Raw genomic sequence first — 19,373 nt, 5'->3', positions numbered from 1 at the left:
AGGTCTCTGAGATTGTCTTCAATTCTTTTCATTCTTTTTTCTTTATTCTGCTCCTTGGCAGTTATTTCCACCATTTTGTCTTCCAGCTCATTTATTCGTTCTTCTGCCTCAGTTATTTTGTTATTGATTCCTTCTAGTGTATTTTTCATTTCAGTTATTGTGTTGATTCATCTATCTTTGTTTGTTCTTTAGTTCTTCTAGATCTTTGTTAAACATTTCTTGTATTCTCTCAATCTATACTTCAATTCTATTTCTGAGATTCTGTATCACCTTTCTCATTACTCTGAATTCTTTTCCAGGTAGATTGCCTATTTCCTCTTCATTTATTTGGTCTTGCAGGTTTTTACCTTGCTCCTTTATCTGTGACATATTTTTTGCCGTCTCATTTTTTTTTTTTTTAAATGAGTGGGATTGTGTTTCTGTTTTACTGGTTGTTTGGCATGAGGCTTCCAACACTGGAGTTTGTAGGCTATTGGGTAGAGCTGGGTCTTGGTGCTGAGATGAGGATCTCTGTGAGACCTCACTCTAATGAATATTCCCTGGGGTCTGAGGTTCTCTGTTAGCCCAGTGGTTTGGACCTGGAGCTCCCACCACAGGAGCTTCCACCCGACCCCAGGCTCGCGAACCAAGATCCTGCAAGCCACATGGGGTGGCAAAAAAAAAAAAAAAGAGAACAATAACAAGGTAAAAAATAAATTTAGACTAGGAAACTAACAGATATGTTAGAAAGTATATAAAAATAAAAATATATATGAATCAACAACCGAAAGGTACATCAGTACCACAATAGGAAGAAAGAGGAGGAGGGGGGGAATAAAAGTGTGTGTGTGGGGGAAGGCCTTGGCTGTGGAGGGCGGGGCCTAAGCCAGGGCGAGGTTTGGGCAGTGGGCGGGGCCAATGCTCAGGACCACAGGGCTGGAAAAGGCCATGGGGGCCGTGGGGTGTGGGGCTTAGGCTCAAGAAACAGAAGGGGCCCAGGCGTGCCCTCCACCCCTGGTCTCAGAGGGCAGCGGACCTCACCTGGGAGCCCAGCAGGTTTCCTGAGCTCCAGTGGGCAGGGCAAACACTCTCCTCTCCTCTCCTGCTCCTCTGGTCTGGGGTCTGGGAGGGCCCCTCCCGCCTGCCTCTCCTGATCTCCCCGGCCTCCCTCCTATGCCCCCAAGGACTCACGCAGCCTGGAGGGGGTTTGGAAGGCAGGGTATCGGCCTGGGAGCTCAGGAGGCTCCCCGTGCCTGAATGGGTGGGGCAATCGCCCTCTGCTCCTCTCCCGCTCCTTCCCAAGGGCCCCTCCCACCTGCCTCTCCTGTTCTCCCCTCTGCCTCCTTCCTATGCCCCCAAGGACCCACGTGACCTGGAGGGGGCTTTGGAGGGCAGGGGATCTGCCTGGGAGCTCAGCAGGCTCCCCTGGCCTGAGTGGGCGGGGCAAACGCCCTCTGCTCCTCTCCTGTTCCTCCCACAGGGCCCCTCCCGCCTGCCTCTCCTGATCTCCCCAGCCTCCCTACTATGCCCCCAGGACCCACATGGCCTGGATGGGGCTTTGGTGTGGGGGGGACCGGCTCGGGCGCTCAGCAGGCTCCCCGGCCCAAGCGCGCCAGGCAATCGCCCTCCACTCCTCTCCTGCTCTTCCTGGAGAGTCCCTCCCACCTGCCTCTTATTATCTCCCCAGTCTCAGGGGTGCCGATCCTTTCTGGCCTCCACTTCTCCTCCCCCCTCAGTCCCCCTACGTGCTACCGGTTCAATCTGGGGTTCCTCCCATCTCCTTGGGCATCAAAGTCCCCCACCGGCGGCTGGCAGGCACCCTAGTTGTGGGGAGACGCAAACTCCGCGTCTTCCCACACAGCCATCTTGACTCCACCTCAAAGCTTCTCTTTTTTGGTTTATTTCACCTGCATTTAATAGTTGGGCCAAATGAGGAAATGTTCCCTCTAGAAGCATTTTCAACACGAAAATGAATGCCTTCCTTCTTTGCTTTAACTGTATTTTTAAAAATTAAGCCTCATGAGGAACTAGAAGACTAGAAGACTCATACTAGATCCAAAAACCAGTCCTCTGTTATGAAATAAGTAGCTCCAGCTGGAAGCCAAACACCTGTAGATTCAGAATCTTGATAATAATTGCACATAAAGCAAGCAATATTCAAGTTGAAAACCAGACTTTCAATATCACTTCTTTAAATATTAGAATGTTAAATATATTTTTCTTATTATTAAATTTTAAGATGAACTATTATAAACTTTTACATTTACTGTAAAATGAAACGTAAGTCTGAAAGATTTCATCTTTTCTTGAGGCGAGAGTATGTATTGAAAATGAAAAGGCTATGAACAACTCTGAAATTATGAGTTTGTATAAGTAACCAAAAGCTTAAATAAAGAGCAGAATTTTCATGTAATTGTCAGACAAAGTCAGACTGTTGTTCATAACTCAGTTTTCTTAAATTCAACATAAAATAAAAGCATTTTAGAGACTTCAACTTTTCCTTTAAGATTCTCAATATAAACTCTACATAATAAAACATCTAAAGTCTCAAGTTTTATAAAGCCACAACTGTACTGACAACCCTACACAAAGCCATCAACAAAAGGTTTTATTAGTTATTGCCATACTTGCAGTTGAAGACAGAAAGAAGGTTCAATAAATGTGTAACCTAATGATTATGTATATTAATGGGAAATGTAGTTGCATCTAGTTTACCAATCATCTCTGATCGACAGGCACACATTGCTTGGAGATAGTTTTATAAAATAGTTCCTGCTGAGAAGTATGATATAGCAGCATTTCAGTATGCTATCACACTCAGTAAGACATAATTTACATTTGGTTTAATTAATCTGATAAAAATATTATGACCATTTGAATTAAGAGTAGCAATGCCAAAAGATAACGTGTTAAAAAAATTTAACATAATACAATATGTCAAAACCTTTGAATTTTTGGCATGCATTTTTATATATTATTTTGTGGATAGGCACATAGTTTGGCAATTCATAACATCTCAGGTAGATACAGATATGAGAACAGGTATAAATAAAGATATGTACATGTAGATATAAATATAGATGTACACATAGACACACACACACACACACAGAGGGCAAAAACACCCCCAAAATGAAAAGACATATGCAATACAGTGTAGGTCAAACAAAAGGCTTAACACAAAGAGCTCTTAATAAATGATGAAGATGAGCAACTCCTTAGAAAAAAAGTGTACTTTTCATTAATGAGACTGAGAAAAGACCAAAAAGTTTCATAAACCTCTGTTAGAATGACAGTGTGGAAACAGTATACACTGGTACAGCCATTTAGGTTTCATAAACCTCTGTCAGAATGACAGTGTGGAAACAGTATACACTGGTATAGCCATTTAGGTTTCATAAACCTCTGTTAGAATGACAGTGTGGAAACAGTATACACTGGTATAGCCATTTAGGTTTCATAAACCTCTGTTAGACTGACAGTGTGGAAACAGTATACACTGGTACAGCCATTTAGGGGGGCATTTTGACATCCCTTAATATTTTGAAGATATTTATACCCTTTGATCTAGCAATCCTTTTGCTAGGAATTTATTCTCTCTCTCTATATATATATACTTACCCAAGTCATGAAAAATGCCACTAAAAAGGTGTTTATTACAAAAAGTATTCACACAAGCAAAGGATTAAAATTAACCAAAGGCCACAGAGAAATGTGGCAGACCATATTTTCCAAAGATGGCTATAACAAGATCCCACCTGCAGCCTCACCCCATACTCTTATTCAAGGTTACCTGCTTAGCAGGTGCTTAGGAATCAGAATTTTGAACTTATACCTTAAAAATCCCACCACAAGCACCACCCAAAAAAGAAAAAAGCAGCTTTAAAAATACAATAGCAGGAGTTTAGAAATTTTCTTGCAATTACAATCAATTGGAGATTTTCCTAGTTATAGCAACCAAATGGGAAATTTAAACCAACATCAACAAAACTGTGTGATATATAGTATTAGTCATGAAACATAACTAATTGATCATAAAACAATAAGCCAACAAATGACAAACAAACAAAACAAATGCAAACACAAAGGAAATAAAGCTGTTCCTTTCCCACCCTTTTCTCAAATAGCCAGATTTGTATTCCTTCAGACATCTACACAAATCAATGAAACACAGAACCTGTTTCAATAAACCACCACTGAGTATGACAGAAAAATGAAGCTAGAGTTAACCAGTGAAACTGCTGACCTGTGTCTCATTGAGAAGGTGCTCAGCACACAAGTACTACCACCCCTACTAAGAGGGAGCTCCCATTGCTCTTCCTGTTGACTCAACTATGCCTGCACATTAGTATTGTTCAGAAAATACCATAAATCCTGTCCTAGTCAAAAGGGCTTCCAAGCAGATTGATGGTTACTCAAAAACATAGAATTCTAAACAAAGAACTACATATAAGCCAGCAATTTCACTCCTAGGTATATACCCAAAAGGATTAAAAATGGGCTCAAACAGACGGTTGTATATAGTAGCATTACTCACAATAGCCAACCCAACAGTGGAAACAACCCAAGTATCTGACAGATGACTGGATAAACAAAATGGGGTGTATCCACACAATAGTTATTATTCGGCCATAAAAAGAAATGAAATTGTGATACATGCTACGACACGAATGGACCCGGAAAACATTATGCTAAGTGAAATAAGCCAGACGCAAAAGGACAAATATTCTGTGATTCAACTTTTATGAAATATCTAGAAGAGGAAAATTCAGAGAGACAGAAAGTAAATTAGAGGTTACTATGGGGGAGTTACTGCTTAATATATAAGGTATAGAGTTGCTGTTTGGGGTGATGAAAACATTCTGGAAATAGTGGTAAAGGCTGCACAAGACTGTCAATATAATTTATGCCATTAATGCAGTGTGTGGTGTGTTTGCTAATTTTTTAAAGCAATTTTTAGTTATCTTAGGTATACAGAACACAACATTTGAGTTTAACAAAACAACTGAAAGTATAAGCTTTACTAGCAAAAGACCTAAAGGAAAAAAATCTCATATTTCTTACTCTAGTAATTAGTAGAGTCAGAAACATTCCCAATATTTTGATATAACTCCTAAAGATTTAGTTGTAAAGTGACTATAACATATTTACTCTTTTTAAAATACACCAAACTGCAACCTACAACCAGCTACCATATTACAAAAAGAAAAACTAAAGTCCTTAGATGAAGGTTATTGAAAATCAGAGCAAAAAAAAAAAAAAAATTCTGAAGACATACCTTCAATACTTGGCTGCATTTCTTCTGATTTTGGAACAAAAATTCTGATTACACTTGTGTTGATATAAATCAAAGGTAAATTGCGTGAAGTCAGCGTATGGGTCCTCATGGGCTGACCAGGAGATTTTCTTTTCTCTTTTTGGGTCCTTGGTAGTTTTGCTTGAAATATACTTGCAATGGCATTAAGTAAAGGAAAACAAAGGACAATATCAAAGGCTTGTGCTGAAAGAAGTATTTCATGAAGAAAATGAGGGGAACCATCTGTTAAACCTTCAGGTAACTTATGAAAACTTCTTCGCTCATTTCTTGTTGTTAACTTGTGGCGAACATTTTTTGTTACAGCTTTTGTATATGTCAAAGAGAGAAATCCATGCTGCTGATGAGAGCCATCTAGAAGTTTTGCAGTTGTCTGTTCCAGAAAAAGGAAATCACAATACATGTTTTATTAAACAAAGGAAAAAAAACCCAAAACAAACTATTTGAAAGCAGAAAACAATCTCGGTTGATACTTTAATCTTTTATCACGTCCACACTTTTTTTTTCATGACTGGTCAGCTGTTTATTACAAATAAAAAGATAAAAGCACACTTCTTAATGAGCATATTACTGATCAATTCCATAGACAGGGCAAAAGCCTCTAAGACAGAATGACTGAACTTGAAGTTAGGAATCCTGGGTTGTAGTTCTAGATCTTGAGTGAGGTAATTAACCTCTTTGTGCCTGTTTCTATAATTTCTACTTTTTCTGTAACATTCAGAATTTAGAACAGATCATATCTAGATTTATCTTTTCATTCTTGATAATTTTTCATTAAGAGTAGCAATATGCTGTCATAATTTGGGTCAGAGAGGGGGTTTCTATGCACGCAAAATTGAAATACCATGTTATGTATTTCCATTTGTGAAATGGAACCAATAGTTTTCCTGAACCAATTAATGTACATAAAATTCTATTTTGCATATTACTCAAAATAAAATTAGAGTTAAGTCGTTATATTCCACATTCCCAACCCCTCTTCCCAAGGCCTGATGAAGATTTTTAGTTATTAGAGTCCAAAGAGTGATGTTAAGAGAGGAAGTGAACCGAGGAAGAAGAACAAGAAGGAAATACATTCACATAAAAAAGAAAAAAGTTAGAAGTAGCAAAGCAGCAATGTGTTTGAGCCTTTATCCCATCACTAGTAAACCTCTTCTACTTCCATTTTCTTCCTCTCATTTTGTTGCCTATCACCTAATGAAAAGAAAATAGTATGAAATTCAGTTTTCACTGTTAATTTTGTTTTTAATCTGGACTTCATAATGAAGAAAGGTGAGATAAAATTTACCTTTGCATATGTTTTTTTCTCAAAGTTAATTTTCTCACCATTAAAAAAAAAACTTGGAAAGTAGGCATTACATGAATATGCAATATAATCACTTTTCATATAATTGTCCTGCCCTCAAAGCATTTTTTACTATTTCCAACTTTCTCACTGCCCCTTATCTAACTTCCCTTTCTTTTTGCTTTCTACACTCAAAACAAAAGGAAATACAGTAAAACAAGAAAAAGTGATCCCAGTCTTATCGCTATGATGCTAGATTGCAGGCAACAGTGGATGGAGAAGGGTGCTGTGGTATGGCCCCAATGGAAGAGGCCATAGCAACAGTGTCTCTAGGTGTCTCAACCAGGAATTAGGGTGGGGAGGGGTAGAATCAACCACTAATCTAAATAACCCACCTCAAATCTTAATTAATGGCAACATTTGAATCCTGGAAATAGTATAAAAGGTGTTTCAATGTATAAATGTTTTGATTTGGGGAAGATATTTTTAAACATGTTGAATGTAGGTACTCTTGAAAGGTCAACACCCATGAGAGAAAGTGTGTTGAACTGCTCTATCCCTAACTCCCCTAATAAAAGGGGGGAATAATTAAAGAATGAATGAATACTAACTGGAGTTGAGATAAAATAAATATTATTTTCATGTAGTAATAATCAATATTTTATAGTATTTAAAGTGAAAAGTTAGAAAGCAATGATTACTGAAATGTTAAGAAAATTTTAAGATTTAGAAAAATTGATAAAATTGTAAAGGGCATTAACATGGTGTCCTAAATGGGAGGCAAATCCAAAAGGGAGGGGATATATGTATATGTATGGCTGATTCATTTTGCTGTGCAGTAGAATGTAACACTGTAAAGCAACTATACTCCAATAAAAATTAATTTTAAAAAACTCAAAAAAAAAGGGCATTAACAATAATTTTGGTTTTCTTTCATGAATACATGTTAAAATTAAGAAAGTTCCTCATGGACGCTAATGAACACTTAAAGAGAAGAAAATAAATCTAAACAGAGCTTCCACTGACATGAAAAATTTTCCAGACTAGACTAGAAAAAATTCAAAATCAGAAACTAGTATTTGCTATGCAAATACAATGTTAAACACTAAATCTAGGAACACAATTATTTAAAATATTTGGCTAATTTTTACGCTCCCAACCTCATTCTATGAGGCCACCATCACCCTGATACCAAAACCAGACAAAGACACTACAAAAAAAGAAAATTACAGACCAATATCACTGATGAATATAGATGCAAAAATCCTCAACAAAATACTAGCAAACAGAATCCAACAACACATTAAAAGGATCATACACCACGATCAAGTGGGATTTATCCCAGGGATGCAAGGATTCTTCAATATACGCAAATCAATCAATGTGATACACCATATTAACAAACTGAAGAATAAAAACCATATGATCATCTCAATAGATGCAGAAAAAGCTTTTGACAAAATTCAACACCCATTTATGATAAAAACTCTCCAGAAAGTGGGCATAGAGGGAAACTACCTCAACATAATAAAGGCCATATATGACAAACCCACAGCAAACATCATTCTCAATGGTGAAAAACTGAAAGCATTTCCTCTAAGATCAGGAACGAGACAAGGATGTCCACTCTCACCACTATTATTCAACATAGTTCTGGAAGTCCTAGCCACGACAATCAGAGAAGAAAAAGAAATAAAAGGAATACAAATTGGAAAAGAAGAAGTAAAACTGTCACTGTTTGCGGATGACATGATACTATACATAGAGAATCCTAAAACTGCCACCAGAAAACTGCTAGAGCTAATGAATGAATATGGTAAAGTTGCAGGATACAAAATTAATGCACAGAAATCTCTTGCATTCCTATACACTAATGATGAAAAATCTGAAAGAGAAATTATGGAAACACTCCCATTTACCATGGCAACAAAAAGAATAAAATACCTAGGAATAAACCTACCTAGGGAGACAAAAGACCTGTATGCAGAAAACTATAAGACACTGATGAAAGAAATTAAAGATGATACCAACAGATGGAGAGATATACCATGTTCTTGGATTGGAAGAATCAACATTGTGAAAATGAGTATACTACCCAAAGCAACCTACAGATTCAATGCAATCCCTATCAAATTACCAATGGCATTTTTTACAGAACTAGAACAAATAGTCTTAAAATTTGTATGGAGACACAAAAGACCCCGAATAGCCAAAGCAGTCTTGAGGGAAAAAAATGGAGCTGGAGGAATCAGACTCCCTGACTTCAGACTATACTACAAAGCTACAGTAATCAAGACAATATGGCACTGGCACAAAAAACAGAAACATAGATCAATGGAACAAGATAGAAAGCCCAGAGATTAACCCACGCACCTATGGTCAACTAATCTATGACAAAGGAGGCAAAGATATACAATGGAGAAAAGACAGTGTCTTCAATAAGTGGTGCTGGGAAAACTGGACTGCTACATGTAAAAGAATGAAATTAGAATACTCCCTAACACCATACACAAAAATAAACTCAAAATGGATTCGAGACCTAAATATAAGACTGGACACTATAAAACTCTTAGAGGAAAACATAGGAAGAACACTCTTTGACATAAATCACAGCAAGATCTTTTTTGATCCACCTCCTAGAGTAATGGAAATAAAAACAAAAATAAACAAGTGGGACCTAATGAAACTTCAAAGCCTTTGCACAGCAAAGGAAACCATAAACAAGACAAAAAGACAACCCTCAGAATGGGAGAAAATATTTGCAAATGAATCAACGGACAAAGGATTAATCTCCAAAATATATAAACAGCTCATGCAGCTCAATATCAAAGAAACAAACGCCCCAATCCAAAAATGGACAGAAGACCTAAATAGACATTTCTCCAAAGAAGACATACAGACGGCCACGAAGCACATGAAAAGATGCTCAACATCACTAATTATTAGAGAAATGCAAATCAAAACTACAATGAGGTATCACCTCACTCCTGTTAGAATGGGCATCATCAGAAAAATCTACAAACAACAAATGCTGGAGAGGGTGTGGAGAAAAGGGAACCCTCCTGCACTGTTGGTGGGAATGTAAATTGATACAGCCACTATGGAGAACAATATGGAGGTTCCTTAAAAAACTAAAAATAGACTTACCATATGACCCAGCAATCCCACTACTGGGCATATACCCAGAGAAAACCGTAATTCAAAAAGACACATGCACCCGAAAGTTCATTGCAGCACTATTTACAATAGCCAGGTCATGGAAGCAACCTAAATGCCCATCAGCAGATGAATGGATAAAGAAGTTGTGGTACATATATACAATGGAATATTACTCAGCCATAAAAAGGAACGAAATTGAGTCATTTGTTGAGACGTGGATGGATCTAGAGACTGTCATACAGAGTGAAGTAAGTCAGAAAGAGAAAAACAAATATCGTATATTAATGCATGTATGTGGAACCTAGAAAAATGGTACAGATGAGCCAGTTTGCAGGGCAGAAGTTGAGACACAGATGTAGAGAATGGACATATGGACACCAAGGGGGGAAAACTGCGGTGAGGTGGGGATGGTGGTGTGCTGAATTGGGCGATTGGGATTGACATGTATACACTGATGTGTATAAAATTGATGCCTAATAAGAACCTGCAGTATAAAAAAACAAACAAAACAACTAATACTAAACTTTCATTGGGTTATTTGTATGGAAATATGTTAATATAAATGTTTCAGACATTACATGAAATTTCTAAAAATCTTATATGTTCTGGTATAATGTTATAAGTAATAATCCTAGTTATTACTTTAAAATGTATATCTCAGAAAGAACTAATTTTCTTGTCAACTGCATTATTATGAACTTTCATCAAATCTTTAACCGTGGTCATTTTTAAGTCTTTTGTCATTTACAGACAGTTCTGGGTGTACTCTGATGATTTTGCAAATATGTTCCTATAAAAGGGTTTCATCTTTAAGAAACTCATGGAAAAGACTCTGAGAAGTACAGGTTTCTGGTAACTGAGTGTACTGCTGAACTGAATGAATAAGCATTTTCAGAACTCTAATGAAAAACTGATGAACTCATAAAAGTGCTAACAAAAGATCAAGATGAAAAAAAAAAAAATTAATTACATGGGACTGAGTGAACTGATGAGGATGAGTATAATTTTTGTGACTTTCTGTCTGAATTAAAAAAAAAAAAAAAATCCCACAAGGACTCAGAGGCAAAGAATATACAAATCAATTTTCACTGAAAAGTAAAGGAGCTGTTACAGTGGAGGATTACTGGACTGAATGTCAATATTATGACATAGTATGAGTGTGTTTCATGTTTGGTAATTGCAATCATTGTTGCTTTTGTTGTGGTCATCCATGTACAATGCTTGGTGTCAGTCTATTTATCTCTTGTAAAAGTAAAATACAGTGTGTGTGTGTGTGTGTGTGTGTGTGTGAAAAAAAAAAAATGGAGAGAACAACCAAAAAAAAAAAAAAAAAGTCACTTAAAAGAACTTGCTTAATAACATAATCAGATATTTTGTACCACTAGGGAAAAAAAGGTTCTGAACTTCTAAAACCCACTGGTATACAGTCTACCGTTCATCTTCCGTCCAGTAAATGACAGACGTACAGCCTTGTCCAGATATAACAGGCACCAAATAAGGTACTTGGAGTTAGTTCTGAGAAGGAAATGGTATAATAATAGGGGAAAAAAAGCAATGTAAGGAATAATCATAAAAGGAATGACAAAAGCAGTATGGTCAACTCTTGATCATTCAATACATGTATAAGTTAACAAGCATGTTCAACATCCTACTTTGATTTTCTAATGCTGATGGTAAAATTAGTTTATATTCACAAAACCAGAATGACAAATAGCATACTCAAGTAACCCATAAACAAATTATAGTGAAAACCAGTCTATGATTTAAGAATACATTATAGTTCATTTACAAAGTGAATGATACAGAGGAAGATGAAAATCAAGAGTTGACTCTATGGATAGTTCAATTCCTTCTCTGGGTTCCTGTTAATGGGAGTTCTGTAGCATAATTTAAAAATGATTTCTTACAGAAGGAAAGAAGCCAGAGCAATTACTGAAAGGGTCCTGCTTGCTGACGGGTCGAACCAACAAGGTGCGTCTGTTCAGCTTGTCAGTACAGGAAAGGAAGACACCTCCACATTGCCCCAGAGACCAACACTCTTCCCCAAGGCTTGAGGTGATGGACAGGAGCAAAGAAGGTGAAAAGACAAAAAGCAATAAAAGCCATAAGCAAAAAAATCTGGATAGTTTTAATTCTGCTCAAGTTTGCATAGGTTTAGGTTTGAGCCACTGCTAGGTATGGCCTCTGCCCGGACCATCTTCTGCAAAAGCATTGTTAATGGAAGTAAACAAAAAATAGTTGCTTTTATTGTAAATGACTACTTTCAATTTATAATAAAGAACAATCCAATATGAACTCACTTATGATTAGGAAAAACTTCTAAAAGGTCAACATAATAATACACTAATGGTAAAGTATATTAATAAAAGCAATCCTACCTTTGCGTTATTGAAAAATTTACTTAATTGCTCTAACAGGAAAATGGTTACAAAACACAAGCAGCTGAAAGGAAGTAATAGTTTTATTTTATAATGTAATATTGGAGGAGAAGGTCAAAAAGAATTTACTGAGCTCTAATTCTTATAACCATTAGTCCCATTGCATGAAAGAACAAAGAAAAACAGTTTATAATATATTTTTTAAAAATCATAATTACTAAATGAATCTCACCACAGGTTTTTCTTTGCACTGTAGAAATACTCCTTCAAAATGTCCTGACTGCCAACCTTCCCCTGGCCTGGAAAACATAAGTTCACCTTATCTGTTCTCTTCAATTTTTCTGAGTTAAAAAAATTGAGCATATATAACTATTTCAAGTAGTTCTGATGCAAACAACACTACACTGAACTAAAACGTGGATCTGACAATGCAATCAATAGAACAATTTACATTAGCACCACACCCTGGTAGTTCTGCAGAGAAGCATTTGTCTTAATGGTAAATTCTATATTTACCAAGGTTATTTTTCTTTCTCACCCATGAGACTCTAAGGTCCATAAGGGCATGGCTTATGTCTATTTTTTTTAAACACTGTATCCCTAGTGCTTAGCATAGTGCTTGGGACATAATATACATTCAATAAATATTTTGATTAAATGAATGAATAAATAAATTATCTAAATATTTAAAGCTTACATAAATTGAACAGTAAAATCATTGATAATCTAGAACATAAATTGTAATATTCACATAATCAAGAAATTATTTCAGCAATAAAATAAAATTCATGTATCACTTGCTAGGATCATTTTGATATAGAGATATATAGCATTCAAAAGAAACTGAAGAGCTAACCATTCCATTATCAAAAATCAATTAATGATTCACTGTTACTACAACAAAAACAATTATCATACACTTGTTAAAATAATACTATTATAACAGGTCTTAATATAAACCCAGCAAAATATTTTGACCATCACTGTTATGACACAATTTTTTGGCTGTGACGGAGTTGAGAGTTATTTTCATAAACAATATGATATGTATAATAAAGAATGAAAGTTCGAATGTTTTTAACGTAGAATTAGAAACCCGTTAAATAAAAAGACTTCGGCTTTTAGAGTATATAATGCATCAATAAAGGTACAGAAACACGTGTACTTGTGGAGACACTTAATTGCTGAATGAATAAATATTATGAATCCAGGAAAAAAAGGACTGTAAGGTTGTTTCTTTGCCAAAATACTATGAAGCAGAAAATACGATGCTGTTTAAAAAATAATTTTTAAAAAGCACGTGTGAGTTTTATGGTATGTGAATTATATTGCAGTTAAAAAAACTCAATTCCAGGGTAGTGTTATAAAGCAAACAAAACTCCCAAAAGCATTCGTATTTTTATTTGGGAAAAATTAATAATAAAATTGCTATGTATCTTTATGAAAATATCTAAAACGTTACTTTTTTACTACCATTACTTATTACTATAAACAAATCATATTTACTTATAATCTACTTCTGGTAGAAATTTACTAGGAAGGAAAAATATGGTTCTAGGAACATCCACCACATGTTCATTAATCATCTGTGAGGTAAGAAAAGTACTCAAAGTTGTAAGGAACATGATATGCTGCTCCATTTCAATCTATGGTATAGGGAGTGGATGAGGAGTATTCAGCAAAAACCAGAGCCATTAACTGTGTCCCAGGCATCTTGGCAAAGACACAACATGCATAACAAATTGTGAGGTGATTCGTAAAAGCAGCTTATTTCATTCAATATGGCAGTGTGGATATTTACGAACAGATTTGCGTTCTCAGAAAGCAAAACTTTATTATATTCCATATATGAATGAATACCAAGTAAAATTAACCTGGTAATATACCTGGTAAGAACCATCTCTGGGAATATGTACAGTATTTTTTTAAAGATTAAGGCATCAAATTAAAATATAAAAATTCTTTTATAGACTTTGCTCAAGGAAACTATAGCTTTTCCCATATTCATTGTTCATTAATTACCTGCTTCTATAGTGATCAATATTGAAACTTTCTATTTTACATTTCACTTTGGTGTACACATCCTGGACATCTATGGAAGCACTGAGATCTTCTAGTTCACTGACCATACAAAGTTCTGCAATAAGAAGCAAATATTAATATCAGTATAGGGTTCACAATCAATATTAAAACTTTCTATTTACATTTAACGTTAGCATGTATATCCTTGACATCTACAGAGGGACTGAGACCTTCTGTTCATTAACCACATAAGATTCTACAATAATAAGGAAAATTAATATCAGTATAGGCCTCAAAATTAAGATACGATGCTTATTTCAAAACAGGGGAAATCCCAGTTAATGTATGAAGTGCTACATCTAATATCAGTCAACAGTCTTTGCAATACATTTAGTGATATGACCAATGAAGAAATTACTTCATGGCTTTTGAAGTGAATTTTAATACAAATAAGACAAAATTTAGGTATTATAGGCAACATGTTAGTATTACTAATAGAAATCACTTGAGTTAGACTTAATGATTGATTTAAATGCCAATGATAAATAAAACTAAATCACCAATTTCTTCTAAAAATAGTGTTTAATATTTTATCTTTTCAGTTGAAAAGTAATCCTGTACCTGTGCCTTTATTTTCAGGATCTGGAGCAAAGAGCTTTATAGTAATTTTGGGGAGCACCCACTGCATCCACAGACTAACACGACCACTGGATCCACCAATGTTACTTGTAGTTTGTTCCAAGGTAACAGAATCCGAGAATGGTGAATCATCAACTGCTTGTACAGAATCTCCCTGGGATGAGGAATAACAACAATACTTTGTAACATAAATAAAAATAACTAAAAATTTATAATTTAAAATCTGCAATTACTGCTTTAACTTATCATATATGCGAATGCAAATCATATGAATGCTTATACATAATGCCAGTAATATAAACATACACTAATCATATGGTTTTCATAGTTACAGTGTACATGCATGCCATTCCAGTTCCTCTAAACGAGTTAGGATCACACCAATGAGTATTTCCTTATAGAGTAGCTATAGCCAAGGGCCAAATCGGGCTCTATTTTTGGAAATAAAGTCTTACTACCTTCACAACCACATCCACTCATTTATCTATTGCCTATGACTACCGATTAGCAGAGTTAAGTAGCTGCTTTAGAGCTGCTATGATCCACAAAGCCTACAATATTCACTATCTTGTCATTTATGGAAAAAGTTTGTCTACCCCTGCTATGGTGTATTTATGTATGAATATATAATAACCATAGTAAAACACAGCATAATCACCATGATTTAAGAAACAGCAAAACATTCATCATGCCTCACATATTTTAATATTAAGGAGACATTTAAAAGTTAGCAGATTTGACAACAGATTTTTTAAATGATTTATATGGTTAAAAGTCTCTTAATTAGAGGTTAAGAGCATGAACGTGTGTGTGTGTGTGTGTGTGTGTGTGTGTGTGTTATGGTTATCTTTACAGAAATATATTCTGCAAATTATACATATCCTACAGAAGGGTACAATAAAAATGATAACAATGAAACAAAATGTAAGTAAAATGAGCAGGCTTTTGATAAATACCTCTTAGCTCAAGAAATTTTCCCAGGTTAATATTCAATGTTTTGCACATTTGGGATGGTATTATTTTGTAATTTGATGTACTTCAGAGTGTGTTTCCAGCCCAATAAAAGGCAGTTGAAGCCCAAGAATATAACCCTTGGATCACAGACCTCAGCCCAGAAGAAGGGAATCTTGCAGCTTCAGAGAACCTGCCATACATGCTGGCCCCAAACCTTCATCAGAACATAAGCTTATTCAGTTCAACAAATACATACTGAATTCTGGATACATATAAGGTCCTAAATTTGGTACTAATAAACTTTCTGTAAAAGGTCTGTTGGGTTGTTTATCTTTTCAGCAGCTGAAAATAAACCCTGGTTTGAAGATGAACAGCTTCAGTCTCAAAGGCAGGAAGAGATGGTGCCAGAGACAGTGATCACTCACTCATGTATTCTGTTCTTTTAGCATTAGCTACCAAGTATTTGGGTTTTTTAAATCCCAACTTTGCTGTCCATCTAAAACCTTCAAAAAAACTCCAGAACCTAAACTCATTCTCTGTGAACTGATCAAATACACCAGAGCATGCTTACTTTTTAAAACATGTATATATATTTAAATATTAGTTATATGTACTTAAGCTTAGTTTGGCAGGCAGCATGATGTATTGAAGACAGTATAGCCATTCTTTGTTCCAATTACACCAAGCAAAGCAGAAAGCTCACTGCTCGTGATGTTTTCATCTAGATGCTTTTCCAAAACCAAATGGTCCTAAATCTGCTAAAATTGAAATTCCTAGAATTTGAGAAGCTATATAAAAATTCAGGTTTTTGGTTAGCTGTCTAAAGTAACACAACATCTAATGAAAAGCACAAACTAATCCCAGAAAAAGATACATTTTACAAAAATTCAATAAAAGACAGCATAATGTAGTCAGTATGCCTTTCTCTATGGATTGGGTCTTAGAGCAGAAGAATTCATAAATTAAATTCTCCCTCCAACACTTAGAGGAACATTATAATCCCAAGAATGGAAATTGTAGGGAAAAGACCATCTCAAATCAATGAAACCTTGATTGTTAACACTATTAAGTATACCTAGTAGGAATGCTAAGGAAACTGTGGCTTCAAATTTAATAAGCAAGCACTCCTGAGAAAAAGTTTTGCTCTCCTTCTTCATGCAGTTTCAATTTTCATTTTGGATTTACAACATTTGGTATGGTATTGTTAAATATGTTTGTGCATCAATTTTCTGCTCTATTTCTAAATCTATAGCAAAAATTGAGCCAGAATTGGAGACGCTGAACTATTTTCCCACACCTCTTTAGCCAAGGTCTAAAATATACAGTTCAATTCTTTCACCATTTTGTCGCAAATTGACCAAAATACTGAGTTTATTATGCTAGCTGAATTTATCTTTGTTCATCTGGAAGAGCAAACACTTCAGCCCTTCATCCTTGGCCTGCTTCAGAGCTCAGGGATGATCATACTTTTGGCCACACTGCTACTCTCCCTTATCAAAATAACTCCAGCATTCTTTTTCAATCACAAAACTTCCCAAAGGTCTAAACACTTCCACTGCTGTTTGTACTTAAGTCAACGATAACAAGTGGACTGCTGTGGTTTCCACTACCTTTGCTCTCACCATTTCAATGTGAAGGGTGGGAAAAATGAATAACTGTTTTTAAGCTTACTACTTAAGCCTGCCACTCATATTTCCCCTTCTACCACCACTGAGATCGATATTCAGGAAGCTAGAGCTATATCCACTGAAAAGTATACTGCTCCTTATCAACATGTCAACATAAAAAGAATTACTCATAGTTTAAAGTATAAGTCATCCAAGGATCATATAAGCAAATACTTCTACTTAACACAAGCAACTGTTAAGAGTGTGCTTTTTTAAACTAGATTCATTTATAGTGAATTCTTTATGTCAAAATAATTTAAAAATAATAGTTCTTACCCAACTCAGCAACAAATACCTTAAATAGTGTTTTTAAATTTTATGGACTTTTGGAATGCAAATATTAATTAGAAATTTAAACATACAGATACATAATATAAATAAGCACAACAAATGTAAGGTGACCTCAGATAAATAGGTTAAATTTATGTAATAAAATTTTTGCATAAAAAAATAAGTCAATAATTGAGAAACTAGAGACATCTTCCAGCATGATTATTTTGAAATATGAAAAGCATGACAACAAAATATTGTGTTGATTCATATGTGAAGGCTAAACAATAACCTGCTTTGATATATGTATTATCTTGGTTCTTTCAACAGCTACTCAATTAATTAGATGATAATCTAAATGCTAAGATTTCTACATTTTGAATAAAAGTTTCTCCCTAAATGTTGAAGATAAAATCATTTAAAGGTAAATATTTAATGAAATAAGTCTATTTTGAGGAAGAGATTTTAAACTATTATGAGACATCCTTAAAATATCAACTGAGTAAAAAAGTTCAAACTAAACTTACTTTCTAAAAGGTTGTCTAGAATAATAATTTGAGGTAGATTACTGCTTAGGTTAACTGCACTTAAATCACTGAAAAACTGACAATAGTTTTGCTATAGCAGTTGATGCCAAACAACTTCACTTTTTTTTTTTTTGGAGATACAATTGACATATAATATTATAATAGTTTCAGGTATAAAACATAATGATTCGATATTTATATATATTGTGAAATGATCACAGTAAGTCTAGTTAACATCCATTGTCACACAGTCATAAATTGTTTTTTCTTGTGATGAGAAATTTTAAGATCTACTCTCTTAGCAACTTTCAAATACACAGTACAGTATTATTAACTACAGTCACCATGGCGTACATTACATCACTAGGGCTTATTTATTTTATAACTGGAAATTTGTACCTTTTGACCACCTTCATTCATTTCTCCCCCCAGATTTTCACTTTGGATTTAACTGAAAATAAATGCATTTTAAATAATTACTGGGGACTAAGAAATGAACCACTTGATGCTGGATTGTTTTCTGGAAATATATATATTTATAATTGAAGTATAGTTGATTTACAATACTATATTAATTTCAGGTGTACAATAGAGTGATTCAATATTTTATAGATTATACTGCATTTAAAGTTACTATAAAATATTGACAATATTCCATGCTATACAATATAGCTCATGCTGGATTTTTTTGAGAACTAGGCTGCTGAAGTAATTTTAATTCCAGAATCAATAAAATATGCAATTCGAATTTTGCCATGACCCTAACCTCCCAACATTGTTGGTTAATTTGTCAATTTTTACCTTAGGTTGAGTTATAAATCAATATTCTAGCATTCATTCAGTATTTTAGATTTTTCTAAAGCTTTAAAATTATTTCTTTAAAATGCTGTGAATAAGGATGACATTATCAAAGACATTATACACATATACAAGAAGCTAAAATGAAAAAATGCTTAATGGTTTGCCTAAAATCACAACTTAATTGGAGGGATTTAATTTCATGAACACAATATAGCTATCCGTAATAACTGTCCTTCCTATATCACCTTTATGGAAAGTACTGAAAATCCAGTAGTTCAAAATAACATTTTATATAATTAGAACAGCTTCCAAAAGACTTAACAGTTTATGTACTTACCCTATAAGGGAAACATGTGAATGTGTATGTATTTGTGTATT

The 19,373-nt window shown here is 34.9% G+C and overlaps 1 protein-coding gene across 7 annotated transcripts in view; it reads right to left on the bottom strand.

Annotated features, from left to right (window-relative positions):
• The window catches only part of VPS13B (vacuolar protein sorting 13 homolog B), a 765,002-nt gene that overhangs the window by 346,642 nt on the left and 398,987 nt on the right, over positions 1 to 19,373 (bottom strand). For 5 of the 7 annotated variants that reach the window (XM_068526229.1, XM_068526225.1, XM_068526226.1 and 2 more), the window contains exons 26-29: positions 14,759 to 14,930; positions 14,138 to 14,252; positions 11,645 to 11,786; positions 5,258 to 5,666 (exon numbers count right to left, since the gene is read on the bottom strand). In XM_068526229.1, coding sequence (XP_068382330.1) covers positions 5,258 to 5,666; positions 11,645 to 11,786; positions 14,138 to 14,252; positions 14,759 to 14,930 — 838 coding nt within the window. Of the gene's footprint in view, positions 1 to 5,257; positions 5,667 to 11,644; positions 11,787 to 12,347; positions 12,415 to 14,137; positions 14,253 to 14,758; positions 14,931 to 19,373 lie in introns of those variants that run through there. The other 2 variants (XM_068526230.1, XM_068526231.1) reach the window with 2 other exon arrangements.

Source organism: Eschrichtius robustus, chromosome 17, assembly GCF_028021215.1.
Source record: "Eschrichtius robustus isolate mEscRob2 chromosome 17, mEscRob2.pri, whole genome shotgun sequence".
NCBI lineage: Eukaryota > Metazoa > Chordata > Mammalia > Artiodactyla > Eschrichtiidae > Eschrichtius > Eschrichtius robustus.
This window is presented reverse-complemented; position numbering and strand designations above follow the sequence as displayed.